This window comes from Euleptes europaea, chromosome 11 (assembly GCF_029931775.1).
Source record: "Euleptes europaea isolate rEulEur1 chromosome 11, rEulEur1.hap1, whole genome shotgun sequence".
NCBI classification, from domain to species: Eukaryota; Metazoa; Chordata; class Lepidosauria; order Squamata; family Sphaerodactylidae; genus Euleptes; species Euleptes europaea.
The window spans coordinates 58,131,232-58,152,692 of record NC_079322.1 but is presented as its reverse complement, the minus strand read 5'-3'; the positions used below and the strand labels follow the sequence as shown (position 1 = coordinate 58,152,692).

General features: G+C 46.9%; 1 protein-coding gene across 1 annotated transcript in view; it reads left to right on the top strand.

Moving 5' to 3' along the window:
• Nucleotides 1-21,461, top strand: part of C11H10orf67 (chromosome 11 C10orf67 homolog) — a 67,609-nt gene that overhangs the window by 26,280 nt on the left and 19,868 nt on the right. Inside the window, exons 9-12 of the mRNA XM_056857106.1 lie at nucleotides 2,971-3,054; nucleotides 15,980-16,198; nucleotides 18,568-18,647; nucleotides 18,744-18,809. Of these exons, the coding sequence (XP_056713084.1) occupies nucleotides 2,971-3,054; nucleotides 15,980-16,198; nucleotides 18,568-18,647; nucleotides 18,744-18,809 (449 nt within the window). The remainder of the gene's footprint in view (nucleotides 1-2,970; nucleotides 3,055-15,979; nucleotides 16,199-18,567; nucleotides 18,648-18,743; nucleotides 18,810-21,461) is intronic.

The following is a 21,461-nucleotide window of genomic DNA, read 5'->3' as shown; positions in this document are numbered from 1 at the left end:
TAAAGTTTCCAGTGATTCTTAGAGCTACATAAGTCCCATCCTTTTTTGCTGGAAGCATTATGACACTGCAGTCAGCGTTGCAGCCCTCCATATCCCCCCCCACTGCATGGCAACCCTAATCCAAAGCCACCCAATGAGTGTGATGGCTGAGTGGAGATTTGAACCCACATCCTATTTTGACACTCTGACCCTTATACCCCACTGCCCTATGAGGAGCTGTTAAAACGCTTAGGGCTGTTTAGCTTGGAAAGAAGGCGGTTAAGGGAAGACATGATAGAGGTCTATATAATTATGCATGATATGGAGAGAGTGGACAGGGAGAAGCTTTTCTCTCTCAATACTAGAACGCAGGGTCATCTACTGAAGCTGGAGATAAAATGAAGTATTTCTTCACACAATGCATAGTTAAATTGTGGAACTCCCTGCCCCAGGATGTGTTGATGGCTGCCAACTTGGAAGTCTTTAAGGGGGGAGTGGACATGTTCATGGAGGAGAGAGGAACCCATGGCTACTAGTCAAAATGGATACTAGTCATGATGCATACCTATTCTCTCCAGGATCAGAGGAGCATGCCTGTTGTATTAGGTGCTGTGGAATACATACATACTAGACAGTAAAGAGTACAGACAGAGACAATCTCCTAATTACATGACTAGCTGAGACAGCAAAGAGAGACTTCCAAGAAGAAGGAGGATATTGCCCTAAGAATATCATTCTGGAGACAGACAAGCGATGACACTTAAAAGGAAGGTCCTGTCCTTACTATCCTCCCTTACTGCCCATTTGCTGTCTCCCATAGGGTCCTCTTCTCATCTTTGCACATGACACATTGCCTATTCCAGCATCTCCTACTGCTGTTTTTAATGCCCAGTAATATGTCCAAGTTTCAGTCACACAACTGTACGTGTAGCGAAGGATTCCATTGTTTGAAGCTGTTCTATCTTTTCAAGCTCTTTTATGCCAATTGAAAGGGCCAGGGACATTGTTAAGCAAAGGCTGTATGATATAGAAAGGCAAAATGACATTGCATGTGTTCCTAAATATTGGGCTCAACACACAACAAAATATATAGCCGCCCCAGCATTATATCTTTCACTCTTAGAGGTCCCATCACACCGTAGGGCATATACAATGGCAAGATTTAATACTTTCCCCTCAGCCATAACAGAAGGCCGGTATAAAAAGGTACCATTGGAAGAGAGGTTTTGTCCCTGTGGATCAGGGAGGATCGAGTCGATGGACCATATCATATTGCACGGTAGGTTTTATGAAGCAAGTAGAATGAAGCTTATTTCTCCAATAATAAAGTGATGGCATGGAATTACCAATGCTGAAATAAGCCAGAAACTATTATTTGAGACAAACCCGGAGTTTATATTGAATTGTGCTAGATTTTTAGCTATAGCCCTTAAAATTCGCAAAGATAAAGTGAACACCTAAATGAAAGGCTACCTAGTAAAGCTAACTTTATTTAGGTGATTTGTTGGGCTTTATATGTGTATTTTATATTTATAGTCAGCTTTAAATTTTATTGTGGGGTGTTGTATCCCATTCATTGCATTTGGATGGCAGGTTAGATATACCTGGGTATTAGACCTTTTGCAGCTTTGCTGTTTATGTACCGAATAAAGACTTGACAAGCTCTTTTATGAATATTTTGCAGGCTGCTCAATGTTTGTTGTATGTCTTTATTGGCTTATTTGGATTTATTTTATTGTTTTGGTTGGGAGCCACCTTGAGAAGGTCTCTGGAGAGGCGGTTTACAAATTTTTCTAAATAATTATAATTTGACCCCACATGCAGGGCCACATGACTCATGTCCAAAATTTATATTCACCAATATTCATATGCTGTCTGTGAGGTTTGAGATATCTTACCTCCTTCTTTCTCTTCTTCCTTTGTTCCCCCCCCCCCCCCGGTTTATTTCATGACATAAATAAAGTGAAACAGAAATAAAGTGGCACTTTTAAGACCATCCAGGTTTATTCCAGCATAAGATTTCATTTATTGGAGCCAGCGTGGTATAGTGGTTAAGAGCAGTGGACTCTAATCTGGAGAACTGGGTTTGATTCCCCACTCCTCCATGTGAGTGGCAGACTCTAATCTGGTGAACTGGGTTGGTTTCCCCACTCCCACTTACGAAGCCAGCTGGGTGACCTTGGGCTAGTCACAGCTCTCTTAGAGCTCTCTCAGCCCCACCTAACTCACAGGGTGTCTGTTGTGAGGGGAGGGGAAGGGAAGGTGATTGTAAGCCGGTTTGAGTCTCCCTTAAGTGGTAGAGAAAGTCGGCATATAAAAATCAACTCTTCTTCATCATCAGTTGCATATAAAAGCAGCAGGTGATATTCAGAAAAATATCCTGTTCCTTTAATAGAGGCTTAATGTGTGGAAATGGGCAGTCAAAGCTTTTTATGGCATGGAGATGAAGAAAATCACTTTGTAAATATCATCCCCTTAAACTATTAAAAGGAGCCCCGCAGAGCAGAGTGTTAAACTGCAGTACTGCAGTCAAAAGCTCTGCTCACGACCTGAGTTCGATCCTGACGGAAGTCAGTTTCAGGTAGCCGGCTCAAGGTTGACTCAGCCTTCCATCCTTCCGAGGTTGGTGAAATGAGTACCCGGCTTGCTGGGGGTAAAGGGAAGACGACTGGGGAAGGCACTGGCAAACAACCCCGCAAAACAAAAGTCTGCCTTGGAAACGTCGGGATGTGACGTCACCCCATGGGACAAGAATGACCCAGTGCTTGCACAGGGGACCTTTACCTTTAAGCTATTAAAGGCATAAATGCAGACCTAAGAATGCTTTCCTGGGGGTAAGCCCCACTGCATAGACCTGAATAGGATTCTAAGTAGGCCCATTTAAGATTGCTCTGTTAATTCATAAAAGTGGCTTCCAATCCAAGGCCTTGTATCAATAAAAAAAAAATTTTCTCATGCTTATGGTGAATTTTCATTGTCTTGATTTTTAAGGAAGTCAAAGAAGCACATGAAGCTTTGGCAAAATTAACTGAAAGCGCAGCAAAATCAGAAGTGGAAGCTGCATTTGCAGCAAAGGTGAGTTCGTCTCTTTGCTCTGTCGATTGTAGGATGGCCTGATCTTAGGGTTGCCCACCACCCGTTTGGAAGGGAGGAGGTGAAGCTTTTCATGGTAAGTAATATCACCAGGTAAATAGCATCCCATTAAGCATCTATTAAAGGCACAAGGCATTTTTCTCCAGGCTGTTGGCAACCCTGCCTGATCTTACTGTCAGCGCTTGATACTCCTTATATTGTACTTAGCAATTTGTTTTAGGTTCCACTTGCCAAGCACTTTGCACAACTTTAATGGGACACATTAGCCTAGCCAGTGACATCATACACCTGAAGACACCCTTATATGATGCTTGCAACCAGTGATGAGTTAAAAAGCACTCTCTAATTTTGTAATGCTGCTTTATTTTATTGTTAATTATATATATTACAAGTGATGACCCAAGATACTTGGATCCCTTCCCCCTCTTAGCTTATTTTACTCCCTGAAACTACCACCAGGCCCTCCGCGGCTCCCACCTCCCCCCATTGCTGCCACCGGAGAGCCCAGTGCAGCTCCTGGGCCTACCATGGCTGTCTACCCGTTCCATAGCTGCCGCTGAACCCGGGTCAGCTCCCGGCCTCCACCACCAGGCCTGCTGCAGCTCCTTGCCCCCAGACTGTCACCCAAGAAGGTAGTCTTGTTGTCTGCACATGCACAGACAACACTTCTGTTTGGGGGGGATTTAATCCCCCCCCCAATGTATTTTAAAAACATTTTCAGATAATTCTGCAAAGCTGGGGGGTCCCCTGTGCTTGCAAAAGAAGCTGTTTTATGTTAGTGTGGGCCCAATCTGTGGATTTAAATATCCACAGATGGATCCACACTTGACTATTAGATATATGATATCGCTTTCATTGAATTGTTTGACTTGCATGATCTGCCTTGAGTTTCAGTGAGAAAGGCAGACTAAAATGGAAATAAGTAAATAAGTAAGGAGAGCCCCGTTGAATCTGACCAAACATCCACCTGTCCCGGCATCCTGTTTTCCACAGCGGTGAGCCAGATGCTTACAAGAAGATCACTAGCTGCACCTGGTTAGCCACTGTGTGAACAGACTGCTGGACTTGATGGGCCTTGGTCTGATCCAGCAGGGCTTTTCTCATGTTCTTATAACAATCTCCCTCTGTTAGTCCCCAGGATTTGTCATTCAGAGGTGTACTGCCTCAGAAAATGGAGGTTCCACTCGGCTATTATGGTGTGTAGATAAATTTGCCAAAAGCTTTTGGAAATAATAAATATTCGTTAGAACACTGAACACGAAGTAAAAAAGAGCTAGCTGTTGTTCATAGACTTACAACTTAAAAAAACAAACTGCTGTGAGAGCCAGCGAGGTGTAATGGTTAAGGGCAGCAGACTCTAATCTGGAGATCTGAGTTCGATTCCCCACTCCTCTACATGAAGCCAGCTGGGTGACCTTGGGCTTGTCACAGTTCTCTCCAAACTCTCTCAGCCTATGCGAGGGCAGGTAATGGCAAACCGCCTCCGAACGTCTCTTGTCATGAAAATCCTATGGAGTCGCCATAAGTCAGCTGTGACAGCACTTTCCACCAGCACCACTATTAGTATATCTAAATCTAATTTAGTATTGGTTCAAACGCTGTAAGTCCTGTTTAACCAGCCCAATTGGTGTTAAAAACTATTGCCTGTTTCCAATCTCACTTTCAGCTGGTTAACAGGCTGGATCGTTCAGCTTCCCAAAATTGACTTTAGTGAGGCCTCCAAAACAAGACACATTTCTTTCACAAACATTTCCAGGAAGTCACACAACTCAAAATTCTTACACATAGTTGCCCATTCCTTTTTTTACTGCTAGCCCTTCTCTCCCCCCCCCCACTATTTTGACAACCCGAGTGCCAAAATAATACAGGATTGCTTTTGTATGCCTTTCCAAAGATAGATTGATAAACATGGCTAAAGGTCGCTCTTTTCCTACATCCTCCAACTTCAAATAATGGCTTAGAACAAGCCAGAACTCCAAAGTTAAAAGGGCTAAATTCATGCCCAACTCTCCTTGACTCTTTGAAGGTTGAATTGCTTACAACAGGTATTTGACATTATTAATCAAACATATTTGGGAAACCGTGGCATTCGGTGAGAAAGCAACATATGCTGAGATTACTACTATTCCAGAAGAAGGGCATAAATGGGACCAGTTAATTATAATGGGTAAATAGTTTCCAAATATTTGTAGTTTGTACCGAGATACTAAATGCAATCTGTTATCAAGATGCTGGTGTTTACTTTAAAGAGGTGGTCTAATAACCAATATATCACTGTCAGCGAGGTTCACTGGTTATATAATGCCATGCTAGAACCTGGGAGAGCCAGATTCGAATCCCTGCTCTGCCATGGAAGCATGCTGGGTGACCTTGGGCCCGTCACCATCTCTCAGCCTAAACTATCTAACAGGGTTGTTGTGATGAACACATGAAGCTGCCTTATACTGAATCAAAGTCAGTATTGTCTACTCAGACTGGCAGCGGCTATCGAAGGTCTCAGGCAGAGGTCTTTCATATCACCCACTTGCCTAGTCTCCTTCACTGGAGATGCCGGGGATTGAACCTGGGACCTTCTGCATGCCAAGCAGATGTTCTACCATTGAGCCACAGCCCCTCCCCATTATAAAATGGAGGAGAGGAGGATAATATAAGCCACTTTGGGTCTCCATTGGGAAGAAAAGTGAGGTATAAATTACAAAAATAATTATTAAAACTGTTCCTTACCAAAAGCCCCTAACTAGTTATAACTGTGAACCCCGATGGAGAGAGGGTCATGAATTGGAAGCATAACCAAACTGAATTGGAAGCATCACTAAATTTCTTGGGATTGAAGTCAAAGTGTTTTGCTGAATTTTTCAAATTTAAAATTGCTGTATTGTCAGTATTACATATGAATGTAATGATATTACAGCCACATCTAAATGAACGAGGCTTCAGAGACCCTCTGCTTTCTCACCCCTGCACCCACTCCCCTGCCAAGGGTGTCCAAGGCAAATTTTCCCTTTATGTGAATCATTCAGTAAACAGAAATATCTGGGTATTTGGGCCTGGTATTCAGAGGCTTATGAGAGGGTATACAGTGGGGTTCATAAAGCAGACAGAAAAGAAAATAGAACGTGATTACTGTTAAACACATATGCACGCTGTACTTTGTTGAGCTGTTATCTCCTAACACTGGTTTGGTGAAGTAGCTTGTAGATACAGTGGCGGACACCTGCAGCCATTTCAAAAGATTTCCAGTGCCTTATATTTGTATATATCTGAGCTGTGTTTACATAAGATTTCTTTTTTTCCCCCATGAAGATATAAAACACAACAGGATTCCTGTGTTTCAATGGAGCCATAGCCAGGTCTCATGAAGATCATATTTTTTACTTGCTAATGAAAATAGATATAAAGCTAGTTAATATATATGTGGAAAAGGATTGTTTAAAATTAGAAATGTAATGTGAAATGTCATTTTTGTGTTATCTTATTATTGCCTTTATAATTACAAACCACACCATTCTGTCGAACCCACTGTACAGAAAAGGTTAGCATATATAGATCTGGGTAAATCAGAAATTTATTACAACACATAAAGAGCTCATCCTGTACATGCAATTACTATTTAGTTGTCTGTAAAAAATGTGGACTGGATTTGCATTTGGAAGATGAGTTATTGATACGTTGCAATGCCTCCATAAATTGGGAAAAATTGGTATGTGTCTTTAAAAATTTGGACAAGGCCAAACATGTTCTGATTTTCCTCATTTAGTTGTTTATTTGAAAACATTTATCTTTAAAAAAAAATGTGGCAACTTACAGAGAATACACCAACATGTTAAGTGGCTTACAATGCCATCCTACGCAGAGTTACACCCTTCCAAGCCCATTGGCTTCAATAGACTTAAAAGGGTGTAACTCTGCTTAGGATTCTACTGTAAATGAAAAAGAAAAAAGTACTTTGCTTGTATGGTCCATATGACCCAACCTAATGACTCTGAATATTACGGAGTAAACTGCTATGTGCATTACACTACATACTCACCTTTATACGCCATCACCCAAGGTCACCCAGCAAGATTCTGTGGTAGAGTGGGGATTCGGATCTGGGTTTCCCAGATCCTAGTCTGACACCTTAACCTAAGGGTGTAAAAGATAAGGCCCGAAGGCCGGATCTGGCCCTTCGAGTGCTGTTATCCAGACCGTGAAATGAGCCAAGGCAGTCCCCCCCCCCTTCCCGCTCCCGATTCTGGACATGGAGGTCCCAGCCAGCAAGCGGCAAGGATCGGAAGGCCCCTCACTGAGGCAGAAACCCTCCCAGTCCCAATCTGGGTTGGCGAGCCCACTGCAGGCTGGTACACATGGCCGATCGGGGCTTGTACACATGGCCCAGCCCGACCAAATGACATGTGATATCCGGTCCTCCTAACAAATGAGATCGACACCCCTGCCTTAACCACTATATCATGCTGGCTCTCAAGCCCTCTAGGCCCATAAAAAAAATCTTAACTTGTTATTCCCTTCACATACTGGTTATTCCAGCATCCCATCTACTCTTCTGATCTATTTTAGTTCAACGCTTTCTTCTTCTTCTTTTTAATCTAAAGAACTACATTTGGTTCTGTACCAAGTCACTTTGGCTCTGGAATTGTAAGGTGCAGAGCCCTGTGATATAGGATGGTTTTCTATGGCTCTCTTGGCAATGCTCTGATTTTTACTCTGGACCTACAAGTTTTTGTGTGAGGACCCAGCTCTGGCCTGTACCCAAAAGTAAGACCTGTTCTAAATCTCAGCATCCCTGAGGCCAGCAGCAGAGAGTTCCGAATGCAGCAAGCAGAAGATATTTACTTCTGTGTTGACCAGGAAGAGGCATAAGGCTAGGTCAAAACATTGCCTTCATGCTACTTGTCAATGGAAAGGGGTGGTGCTGTGTACCCCAGCCCCTCTTGTGCAAAAGCCTAGCCCATGAGACTCACTTGCTCCCAACCTCAGCCCCTGTTCTGTCCCCAGGATCCCTGATCATTTGCTTCATTGAGTATGATTCAATTTTCAGTTCCTTACTTTCTGCCTACCCTCGTCCTATAGCCTTACCTTCAGGCCTTCGGCTTATAATATGCATGCTATTGTGATTCCCACAAGGCAGCATGGTGTAGCCTGATCTCATCAGCTCTCAAAAGCTAAGCCGGATCAGCCCTGGATGGGAGACCACCAAGGAATACCAGGGTTGCTATGCTGAGGAAGGCACTGGCAAACCACCTCTGTTAAGTCTTGCCTTGAAAACCCCAAGGGGTCGCCATAAGTCAGCTGCGACTTGACGGCACTTCACACACACACACACACACACATTGTGATTCCCAAAGTGCGCTGGTTGTGTCAGATCCATTCTTTTGGGATTTTGGGATTTTATCCTGGAGAGGAGTCACCAGTGGGGTGCCACAGGGGTCTGTTCTGGGACCGGTTGTCAGGCTGTTATCTCGGTATAGATGTTTCCTTTCGTTTCTCTGCTGAACCGTCCAGACTTCAAGGACGACTACACATACCAAAGCATGGGAACGCCACTCCTGGGAAATAATGCTCTGTTTATGCTTTGTAATCTCCCGCCGTTTCTCTGCTTTATATTTCCAAATAACGGGCAAGACAAACCATAGCTGTCATCTTGCCTTCAATGCACTGTATTGCCTATTTGACCAGTAAAGCCATCTGCTTGGAATCTGATTGTCTCTGTGGTGATTTCTGGTTCGATGGGTCAAGAGCTCACATTATGACAGCTATCACTACTCTTCTTCATCGATTCTTTAGTCAGGCTGGAGCCCCGGAGGGTTCGCCTGCCACTCGGATGGGAGCTAGGAGGGCGCTCTCCGAGTGAACCGTGACTACTGCTTCTTGGGACCCTGGAGTCCTCATCTGAGGATCATACCCTTCTACGGGACATAGTAGCTGAACTTTTTAGGACTAATTCAGAGGTTTGCCGCTTGAGTGGACTGGTCCAGACACAATGGCAATCTCTAGTGAGGGTTCTCTGGATGTTAACGTCAGAGGATACTAATGCTCGTTTAGACCTCCAGGATTTTGATCAGTTGCTGGATGATGCCCGGCTGGCAACTGAGGACTTACAAATACTAACCGATTTATTGGATAAGCTTATTGCCCGTGAGACTCTCTCATCCACGGCTCTAACGCGTCCTGTCGCCTTGGGGGAAGGTACCATGGCGGGAGCCGCACCGGCAGGTTTTTCTTTGGTACCCAATGCAGCTGACTGTCAAGCTGAAGCCAAGAGGGTCGCTATCCAGATGGCCCTCCTCTTTGCGGATTGTACAAAGGATACCACGATAGCCACCTTGGCTCAACGTTTGACCTCGACGTTCGGGGCCGATGCACCCGCGGTCGCGGTCCGAGTGCAACCATTGCTAGGTGGGGATCCCGACCCCCTACTCACGCTCCTGGAAACGGAACTTTTACCGCACATTACCGCAGCTGCCGCTCTGAGACTTGAAAGCGCAAAAGCTCTCGCGGATAGGGAAGCTGCTGAAGCGGCTAAGGCGGAAGCCGAGGCTCAAGCCACAAGGGATAAAGAACTGCAGTTGGCTGCGGATCGGGCGCGGACAGGCGGCCGCCCCAAAGACTCCGGAAGGAGCGGTCCTCCATTGGGTCTGTCTTTTTCCCCGATATTTGCCCCAACGCGCACGCCGCCTCGCGGAACGACGCCAAGACTCCGAGGAGTCTGAGGAAGAGGACTTGTATGGGGACAGTTCTCAATGGGCCACAAGTTTTAGGACAAGCAAACCTCATCGTACAGGTGGCCCGGGTGAGGACGTTCACCTGTTACGAGCTCAGAATCGAGAGCTATCTGGCCGTGTAGATCAACTCCAGGAGCTAATGGAACGCTTGCTTCAGGACAACAGGCAGTTACAGCAGGCCCTGACAACCCCGGCACAACCCGTTCCACAGGGGGCCGCAGTACCGGTTCAGGGAGTTCCAGCCCAGCCACCCGCTAATGTGCCTGTCCAACCTCCGGTTCCCGGAGGTCCCGTTTTACCTGCACCCAGGGCACCCGTGCAACCGGGCCAACCCATGCCCGGTCCTTGGAAACAACTCAAGTTGAAAACTACTTACGATGGATCTCTCGAAACCCTGCCCTGTTTCTTGCATCAGGTGGACAGCTATATGCGAGAACAAGGACAGTTCTTCCCTACAGAGGACAGCCGGGTTCGCTATGTGGCTTCCCTTTTGACAGGTAAAGCAGCCGACTGGATGGTCCTCCAGTTCTACACCCGATCCCGCTCTATCCGTTCCCTCAACAATTTCATGACTGCCTTACGGAGGAGGTTTGAGGACCCCTTTCTGGGGGAACGAGCCAAAGCGGAGCTTCTACAACTAAGACAGGGCTCTACTCCAGTTCGAGAGTTTGCCGATGAATTTCAAAGACTAGCAAGCAAAATTGTGGGCTGGCCCGAAGCCACCCTAATTCACCATTTCAGGGAAGCCTTACACCCTGACATTCTGAACTGGTCGTATATGCGGGGTGATCCCGACACCCTCGAGGATTGGATTCTATTAGCCGAAGAGGTGGAAAGCCGCCGGCGCTTTATTTCCCTTGTCCGCCAAAGAAACAAGGAGAAAAGCGTCCAAAAGCCCCAACCCAAGGCACCGCCCCCCAACCCACGGAAACCCGCGCGTCCACCCCAGGATCGCGAAACCCGATTTCAAAGAGGTGCTTGCCTCACTTGTGGGGAACTGGGCCACTTTGCAGCAGTCTGCCCACATCGCCCTGAACCCTTTCGTCCCAGCATGACAGCCCGAGCTAGAAGACGACCTCAATGCAGAGGCACCGCGGCCACCCGCAGCGCAGCGCCGGGAAGACCCACACCCTCTGCACTTCACGTTGAGGACTCATCTATCCTTCCTACATCGAATGACCCCGCCGGGTCCCGGATTACAAATGCCCCATTGGGGGACAACTTTCCTTCTTCTGACGAAGAGAACCCATGGAATCCTCCAGCTTTAAACCTGGAATTTCCCCTTGATTTGTCAAAAAACGGCTCCGGTCTGTGGTGAGTGGAGCGTCTCCACAGACCTCTGCAGAATCTCCTGCTAAACCGAAAGCTCCCACTAAAGTAAAGGAAGTAGAAACCACCGTTTATGTGGACGCTGTTTTACAACACTATGAAGGTGGTCCCCAACTACCCGTTAAGGCACTCATTGACTCCGGTTGCGGTCGCATTCTCATCAATGAGGCCACATTTGCAGCACTCAAAGTCAAGTCCGAGGCTTTACCAGCCCCCGTCCAATTTGCCCAAATGGATGGGAGCCATTTCAAGGGGGGCCCAGTTGATCATCGCACTATAGGGGTGGCAATGGGTATTGGCTCCCACTGGGAGCAAATAGACTTTACCATAGCCCCTATCCGATTTGAAGTGGTCCTGGGAATTAACTGGATTAAAGGTCATAGTCCCAGTATAGACTGGGAGACGAACACTATCTCCTTTGCCAACCCCAAATGCGACCAGCACCGACAGCAAGTTGCGGTGCTGTCTCCACCCGCTCCGGCATTAATCTCCGATGTCCCATCACCGCCATCCCTACCTGATGTATACCAGGACTTTGCGGATGTCTTTAACATTAAAGAATGTGATGCCTTACCCCCCCACCGGGCCACTGACTGTGCAATTGAGATGGTGAAGGACTGCACATTAACCAAGAGTAAGATTTACCCTATGAGCGTTTCCAAGCGCACTGTACTACGGGACTTTTTGGACAAAAACCTTGCCAGAGGGTTCATTCGCCCATCGAATGCTCCCAACTCAGCCCCAGCGTTTTTCGTCCAAAAAAAGGAGGGCGACCTACGCCTCTGCATTGACTTCCGAAAACTCAATGCAGTTACTCAAGCCAACGCCTATCCTATACCGCTAATTTCAGATATTTTGGGGCAACTACAAGAGGGACGTATATTTTCCAAATTGAACCTAGTAGAAGCCTACTACCGCGTCCGTATCCGCGAGGGGGACGAACCCCTCACTGCCTTCTCTAGCTGTTTTGGAATGTTTGAATTCCTTGTGATGCCCTTCGGGTTAAAAGGGGCCCCGGGGGTCTTCATGCAACTCATCAACGAAATCCTCCATGATTTACTGTACCGCGGGGTGGTAGTTTATTTGGATGACATTCTTATTTATTCAAAAACCATGGATGAGCACGTCACTTTGGTCCGAGAAGTTCTGTACCGCCTGCGCAATCACCAACTCTTTGCAAAGTTGGCTAAATGCGAATTTCACCAAAGCAAAATAACTTTCTTGGGATATATAATCTCCCACCATGGCCTTAGCATGGACCCGGCCAAGGTCCAATCCATCCTCGATTGGACTCCTCCCTCCAACCGCAAGCAAGTACAACAGTTTCTGGGCTTTGCTAATTTCTACCGCGGATTTATCCCTAACTTCGCCCAAATAGCGCTGCCCATCACCGACCTTCTGAAAACCAAGGGTAAAGGAAGCTCTGCTACATTACCCTCCGCTAAGATACTGTGGACTGATAAATGCCAGACCGCCTTTGTAGCCCTCAAACGCCTTTTCACGTCGGAACCTGTGCAACGGCACCCAGACCCAAATCGAATGTTCATTGTACAAGTCGATGCCTCCGACGTAGCTATGGGGGGGGGCCTGCTCCAAAGAGGACCCTGCGCTTACTTCTCAAAGAAATTTGCGCACTCCCAATTGAACTGGCCCATTTGGGAGAAAGAAGCCTCAGCCGTTCACCATGCACTTACTCTATGGCGACAATTCCTGGAAGGGTCTAAAGTCCCCTTCGAAGTTTGGACCGATCACAAGAATCTAGCCGCCCTCACAGGAACCCATAAGTTATCCGCGAAACAACAGCGTTGGGCGGAATTCTTTGCTCAGTTTCGTTTTGTCCTGAAGCATGTCCCTGGAAAACAAAACGTTCTCGCAGATGCTCTCTCCCGGTTGCCTCAATACCCGGTGAAACTCGATCGGCCAACAGACTCTTTATTTACGCCCGCGCAAAGAGAAGCCCCGCCCGTACTGGCTGTACAAACTCAATCCCAGACGCTGCCCCAGCGGAAGCACACGATAGCCGGCGCTCCAGCTCCTCCAACCCAACTGGCCGCCCAGCCGCCTGCAGTCTGCACACCACCGCACGTAAGCGCTTCCCCCTCGTCAACCCCCATAACGGCTCCTACTACCACCGTAAACAAGGGGGGGGGTTCCCGTCTCCGAATCTTTCTTAAATTCCCTTCGGGAAAAATGCCTTATGGAACGCTCTGCTCAAACCCTGCCTTCTGGTGTAATCGAACAAGGAGGCTCTTGGTACAAAGACTCGAAATTGTATGTGCCCAAAGCGCTCCGAAAAGACGTCTTACACTTGGCTCATGGAGTAAAAACAGCTGGACACTTTGGGTTCCTAAAGACCCTTCACCTGTTGCGCAGACAATTTTGGTGGGGGGGAATGCGTTCTGACATTGACTCTTTTATTCGCAGCTGTCCTGTTTGCGCCACAGTCAAACGATCTCAAGGCAAGCCCCCAGGACTACTGCAACCACTTGAAATACCCAGCAAACCCTGGGAAGTGTTTGCTATGGATTTTATGACGGATCTCCCTCTCAGCGGGGGAAAAACTGTGTTATGGGTTATCACTGACTTATTTTCTAAGCAAATACATTTGGTTCCATGTGCGGGGATCCCCTCCGCTCAGAAGTTGGCCCGCCTCTTCGTGTCACATGTCTTTAGACTACATTCGTTTCCGCGCAAGATAATCTGCGACCGCGGAAGTAGTTTCGTTGCTAAGTTTTGGAAAGCTTTTCTCAAATTGGTGGGGGTGGAGCAGGGGTTGTCTAGTGCATACCATCCCCAAATGGATGGTCAAACCGAACGTGTCAATGCTGTTCTTGAATGCTATTTGCGCTGTTATGTCAATTACCACCAAGATGACTGGGTGGAACTGTTGCCTTTTGCAGAATATGCCTACAATAATGCTGTACATCAGTCCACAGGTTTCAGCCCGTTTTATGCAGTGTATGGGCAGGACTTCGGTCCTATCACCCCAATAGACGGATTAGAGGGGGAGGGGGATGCCGACATTGCCTCTTGGGCACACACCCTCCGTACAACATGGCCCTGGCTGGTTAGCAACCTAGACCGAGCCAAGCGCAAATACAAAGCGCAGGCCGACAAGCATCGTTCCTGCAAGTGGGTAACTTGGTATACCTTTCCACCAAGAACCTGCGCTCCACCCGTCCGTGTCATAAGCTCAATGCTAAATACATTGGCCCATTTCCCATCATCCGCCTCATAAATCCTGTCACAGTGGAACTGTCTCTCCCCAAAACTCTGAGACGTGTACACCCCGTTTTCCATATCAGCCTTCTAAAGCCCCATGTTGCTTCCCCACAATGGCACCCGGAGCCGCCTCCTGAACAGCCCATAATGGTGGGGGGGAGGAACATTTCGAAGTCTCCAAAATCCTCGATTCCCGCATACACCACGGGGCCTTGCAATACCTGATCCGCTGGAAACACTTCCCCCCTGCCTATGACGAATGGGTTCGCGCACGGGATGTCTCCGCCCCCAAACTCGTCAACGCTTTTCACAATACCTACCCAGACAGACCAGCCCCCTTGCCGGATGGGAGGGGGCCTTAAGGGGAGCAGGATGTCAGGCTGTTATCTCGGTATAGATGTTTCCTTTCGTTTCTCTGCTGAACCGTCCAGACTTCAAGGACGACTACACATACCAAAGCCTGGGAACGCCACTCCTGGGAAATAATGCTCTCTTTATGCTTTGTAATCTCCCGCCGTTTCTCTGCTTTATATTTCCAAATAACGGGCAAGACAAACCATAGCTGTCATCTTGCCTTCAATGCACTGTATTGCCTATTTGACCAGTAAAGCCATCTGCTTGGAATCTGATTGTCTCTGTGGTGATTTCTGGTTCGATGGGTCAAGAGCTCACACCGGTACTATTTAATACTTTTATAAATGACTTGGATGATGGAATAGAGGACATGATAATCAAATTTGCAGATGACACCAAGTTGGGAGGGGTAGTTAATACCCCAGAGGACAGGGTCAGAGTTCAGAATGACCTTGATAGACTAGAGAGCTGGGCTATAAGCAATAAAATGGATTTCAGTAGGGAGAAGTGTAAAGTACTTCACCTAGACAGAAACAACATAAGGCACAGGTACAGGATGGGAGAGAGTTGGCTTGACAACAGTACATGTGAAAGAGATCTGGGAGTCTTAGTGGACCACAAACTGAACATGAGTCAACAGTGTGATATGGCGGCTAAGAAGGCCAATGCAATTCTGGGCTGCATCAATAGGAGTATTGTGTCTAGATCAAGGGAAGTAATAATACCACTGTATTCTGCATTGGTCAGACCTCACTTGGAATACTGTGTCCAGTTTTGGGCTCCACAATTTAAGAAGGATGTTGACAAGTTGGAGCATGTCCAGAATGATCAGAGGTCTGGAATCCATGCCTTATGAGGAGAGACTTAAGGAGCTGGGTTTGTTTAGTCTGGAGAAGAGAAGGTTGAGGGACATGATAGCCATGTTTAAATATTTGAAGGGATGCCATGTTAATGAGGGAACTAGCTTGTTCTCTGTTGCTCCAGAGACTAGGACACGGAGTTATGGATTTAAACTAAGAGATAAACGATTCCACCTAAACATTAGGAAGAACTTTCTGACGGTGAGGGCGGTTCAACGGTGGAATGCCCTGCCTTGGGGGGGGGGGTGGAGTCCCCGTCTTTGGAGGTCTTTAAGCAGAGGCTAGATGGCCATCTGTCGGGAGTGCTTTGATTGTGGGATCCTGCATGGCAGGGGGTTGGACTGGATGGCCCTTGTGGTCTCTTCCAACCTTGTGTGATTTCGTGATTTGTGAATTTGTTTTGTTCCCCCCCCCCCCCAGGCACAAGCAATCCAACAACAGAGACACGAAAAGATGTCGGCGAAAGAGCTGAGAGAAGCGGCAGCGAGAGAAGCAGCAGCGAGAGAAGCGGCTGCGAGAGAAGGGGCAGCGAGAGAAGCTGCAACGAGCAAAGCGGCCACAACAGGAGAAGCTAAGGACCTAGACATTTTGTTTGGCTCTCAACAGGAATTGCTCGCAGCTCTCAGTGGCAGCAACAAGGTATGAAGTCTTTCTTCCGTGCCCAACGGGATCTTTGTGAATAAATGGGACATCATTTTGCCCGTTCTCGTGAAGACCGTTGCCACAGGAAGGCAGTCTCAAGCTGTATCCCCTGTTGCTGTTTTCCCAAGGATGTGTTCCCTTCCCCAAAACACCTTGTTGAGTGTGCACCTTATCTTGCCACTGTCCCTAGTTAGGATATCCATTCCCAGGTTTTTTCCCCCTTAGGAAAGTGAGTACACCTTTAATGGGCCGGCATGCTGTAGTGGTTAAAAGCTGTGGTTTGGAGTGGTGAACTCTGATCTGGAGAACCGGGTGTGATTCCCCGGTCCTCCACATGAGCGGCGAAGGCTAATCTGGTGAACCGAGTTGGTTTCCCCACTCCTACACATGAAGCCAGCTGGGTGACCTTGGGCTAGTCACAGCTCTCTCAGTCCCACCTACCTCACAGGGTGTCTGTTGGGGGGAGGGGAAGGGAAGGTGATTGTAAGTCGGTTTGAGTCTCCCTTAAGTGGTAGAGAAAGTCGGCATATAAAAACCAACTCTTCTTCTTCTTCGCCTCCTCATCGTGGCGTAGTGATCGGAGTGCTGGGGATTGCAGTGCCGGACTACTATCTGGAAGAAACCCAAGTTGTGAAATTCACTGCCTGTCTGACCTTGGGCCACTGGCTTATTGTGAGGGTGGAAAGGAAGAGGGGAGAGAACCATGTATGGTCATTTATGCATGGGAGTTTTACCTGGGGTTCGTTGCTCGCTGGACCCACACTTTCCTGTTGGTAATCTATGCACCAGCAGTCTCCAATCTCAAATCAAGTCCCGCCCCTTTAAATGCTGCTTTGTAATTGGCTTACTTTGTAGTGCTTACTGTGAGAGAAAATCCCCCCAAACCCAATTGCCACATAAAGAAGCATTTTAAGAACAACAGCAACAACAAAAACCGGAGCAATCTGAAAGGGGGGGGGGAGAAATCCAAGCCTCGGTTTTAAAAAGATTTTTTTCTGCTCAGAAAGAGCTCCAAGGAAGCAGGAAGTATTTGAATCCCTGCCTCTGGACATGCTGTTTTGTAATTGGCTGTGAGCAAAACCAAGCTTGGGGTGTCCCGTGCTTTGCCTTACGCAGAGATTTCACCCGGGCTTTGCTCAGGGAAGATGGAAGGGTTAACAGAGGAATGGGAAGACCCGGACATTGTGAGGGCTGGCAGCGAGGTCACCTCTAATGGATGGAAAACTCATGCATAACTCCAAGGAACAGCTGATTCAGACCGAGGGCGAACGTGAATGAAAGTACCCATGCATAAACAACTTGTGTCTTCCTGAGTTCCTTGGTAGGGTAAAAATGTACTAAAGTTGCAGCAAATGATAATACCCATCATTTCAGGTAGGCAGTAGAAGAGCAAGATTCAAGTCCAGTAGTACTTTAAAGAACAACAAGGTGTGAGCTTTTTGAGAGTCAAAGCTCCCTTTGTCAGATATTGTCTGATATTTATTGCACCCTTCCTCCAAGGAACAGAGTGCAACGTACAGAGTTCTCCTCTCTCTCAATTTTTTCTTGACAACAACCCTAAGAGGTAGGCTGGAAACAATGACTGATCCAATCACTCTGTGCTAAAGTAGGGATTGGAACCCAGGTCTTTCTCCTCTTAGTGTGATTTTCTTAACAGTGCCCCGTAATAGCCATTAAATGTGCAGTAGCCTCTATCCAACCAACCTTGGGCGGTATGTAGAATTTCCCATGTTTCTCTCCACTCCTTCCTCCCCTTCCAGTTCTCAGAAAGGTCATTCCTGGGGTTATAGGACCCTTGTGGTGGAATAACTGTATAAGTCCGCAGGCGGGAGTGAGGAGGGTCATAGGAGCGAATCAGTTCCTCTCCTTACTTCAGCCTCCCTACCAACCTACATGACCCTGTGCCCGAGTCCTGTGACCCTGGGAACAATCTTTCTGTGGGATGGAGGATGCTGCCAGAATGAAGACGAATGCAAGAAAACTCTGTATGCTTTCCTTGAACCCCTTTCACCCCAATGGGAATGCAAAGCAGTGTGCATCGTTCTTCTCACCTCTATTTAATATTCACAACCACCCTGTTGTGGTTGGCTTACACTGTGCGACTGACCCAAGTTCACCCAGTAAGCTTCCATGGCAGAGTGGGGATTCAAACCTGGGTCTCCCCAATCCGAGTCTGACACTCTAACCCCCCCCCCCACTTGCTTGGCAGAAGCAGGTAGACAAATCGGTGATTCACAGATAAACGAAGACCCCTTCTTTCTTTCCAACATTTGTAGCCAAATATATCTGTTGCAAAGTTATGCATTTAACATACAGCGATGAGTAATGGACGGCTCTGTTTTGTAACCCTTGCTTCACCTGTAAAGGATGCTGTGAGCAAAGCATTACTAAAAGAGGTGGCACGGCTTAAGCAATCTGAACGGGAAGCACGGGAGCAGGGAAAGAGGTATGCACACCAGAATTTGCTTGGTATGCAAGGATTGTAAAAAGCCATGTTTGCTTCACAGTTTGACAAATGCACTAACACTGTTTCCTCTTTTAGACTAGAAATGGAAATACGTCACTTAAGTGAAGCCTGGGAATTGAAGTTTCAGATTTTGAAGAGAAGGTATGACATTCTTCTGTCTGTGGATGCAACGTTGCCATGGTTAAGCATTTTGAGACCCACCGGTTTCGGCGGGAGAGTTATGCACAAGTTGGTCTCTTTCCAATTGAATTCAGTGGGGCAGTGTAGCGCTTTTGCCAAGGGCGGGAACACACATGTAAAATAATACGTAAGACAAAGTGAAGTGAAGGTTGATGGAATTTACCCAAAAAGACAGTGAAAGTTGGACAGCGGCCATACTGGGGGGGTGGTCTCCCTCAGGACTCTTCTGCTAGTGCACATGATTAGAGGTGAATGCAGGTTGGTGAGTTCCAGAGATTACCCAAATTATTGGTCACAGGCAGGACAAAAGTCAGCCTTGAAACCTTCAGCCACCATGTTGAATGTCCATCCAAGCCATGTCCACTTGAGCAGCATCACCACCTGTGACCTTGTTCTGTGGGATTAACTGGGAATCCTTCTGTTGCCTAGTCCCATCCCAGAGACTCTACTCATTGGGCAAAAGGAGGCAGTATTAACTGGGTTCTCCTGCAGTGGTGAGGACGGTGCCTGCCTGTTGTTTTCAGAGGAAGGGAAGAGGTTTGTGGCTCAGAGGCAGGACATCTGCTGGGCATTCAGAAGGTCCCATGTTCAATGGCCACCATCTCCAGTTGAAGGATCTGGAAATAGGTGACTTGGAAGACCTCTGGCTGTGACCCTGGCAAGCTGCTGCCAGTCTGAGTAGACAATACTGACTGTGATGGACCAACTGAATAAAGAATTGAAGAAATCTGGGGTGAACATAAATGAACATAATGAACATAAATATGGATGGATGGCAATTTAACAATGAACATAAATACGGATGGATGGCAATTTAACATCACTGGAATTCTCCAGATGTAGGCAACAGGTGTAATTCAAGCCATTTCATATTTACCAAGAAAGCTGTTTGAACATTGAGGATGGCACAGCAATCAAGGCTTCTCTCCTACCATTTCCCCTTAAATCAACTATTACCAGTAGGGTTGCCAGCCTCCAGGTACTAGCTGGAGATCTCCTGCTGTTACAACTGATCTCCAGTCAAATGAGGTCTGTTCACCTGGAGAAAATGGCCGATTTGGCAATTGGACTCTATGGTGCTGAAGTCCCTCCTCTCCCAAACCATGCCGTACTCAGGCTCCGCCCCCAAAACCTCCCACCAGTGGCAAAGAGGGACCTGGCAACCCTAATTACCAGTATCCTATAATTATGCGCAATCCTAAGTAGAGCTACCCACTCCAAAGTCCATATGCTCAGAAAGGTGCAACTGTCTTTAGAATTGCATTGTAAAAGTACTGTTGAATTTGTTTTGCTCTGAATATAAAGACATGTGATAGAAAATAGCAGCATTGGTAGCATTCAGTACAATTAACAGCTCGTAAATATTCCTAAACTGGTTATTCTTCTAGTTTCTACTTGTCCTCACACGTTTCTTTTGGAAATGTAAATATTTGTTCTTTAGAAATCAATATAGCTAATAAAAGCTAAGGAATAAAGGCTAGTATTTTCAATATGCAATGAATGGTCTGTAATTTTCTGAGTTCAGCCAAGGAACTGGGTCCAATTCTTTTGTGAGCCTTGTTAGTTACGTAACACATCCCTTTCAGCAACAGCCAAAACTTTCCTTATCCGCTCCTTGCTCGCTGGAGTCACAGGCCAGCAAGACCGCTGTTTCTTAGCATCCACTGAAAGCTTAATCACAGAAAAGCCAAGCTGCACCTAGAACGCTTCTGTCCAGGAAGTTCAGTTAACACCATCACTGATTCACTCAGTGCATATACGTGTTTTGCTTTACTTCCTGATAAAAACGTTGAAGTATTTTTTGTAATAGGCGGTTTGTTATATTTTCAGTTCAATCGTATTATCGAGCAGTCGTCTTAGGCTTGTATCCTGCTGTCCTTTATCCCACACACGCACAGTGTTTGTTTATGGGATATTATGAGAGCCCTCTTGTGGTCAACATCTGATACATTTTCAAACACAGGAACTGAGAACTGGATTAGACCCTACCAGCTGCGGCCTTGTGTCCACACACCCCCGCCCCCGCACTTTGTCTTCCTGCAGCAGCTCCCTTCGACCCCTGGGAAAGGCTGTGATGGGTATCTAGGGGCCTGCGTGGATATAAAAAGGCCATGCAGGATGGTGGGGGACACTACAGTGAGCGAGGAAATCAGGCTGGATTGCCCCACCTTTTCTACCAGCAGAAAGCTGTTAGGAGCCAGCCCTGTTTCCAAGTCCGTGACGTCTTCCAGAAAGTTGGAATCATTGGATAAGAATGTGTGATAATATCATCCTTCTGTTCAGCTAGACCCAGAGCTTCTGCCTTGCTGTTACCAGCATTTTAGTGCATGTGAGCTCTCTTCCTTGGATTGTAAGTCAGCTCTTAGCAGGGCATGGCTGGCCTCATTACATATCTGTAGCATTTTCAGCATTTATATAGCACTTCTTGCGCGCAAAATGCTTTGCAAACTTCCTGGAGAGGTTAGATTGTCAGATTATTTTCTGGGAGACCCAGATTCAAGTCCCCACTCTGCCATGGAACTCAGCCAGTCACTCTCAGCTGAACCTACCTCTCTGGGTTGTTAGGAGGATAAAAAGGAGGCAGGGGAAACAGTGTATATATCCCTGAACTCC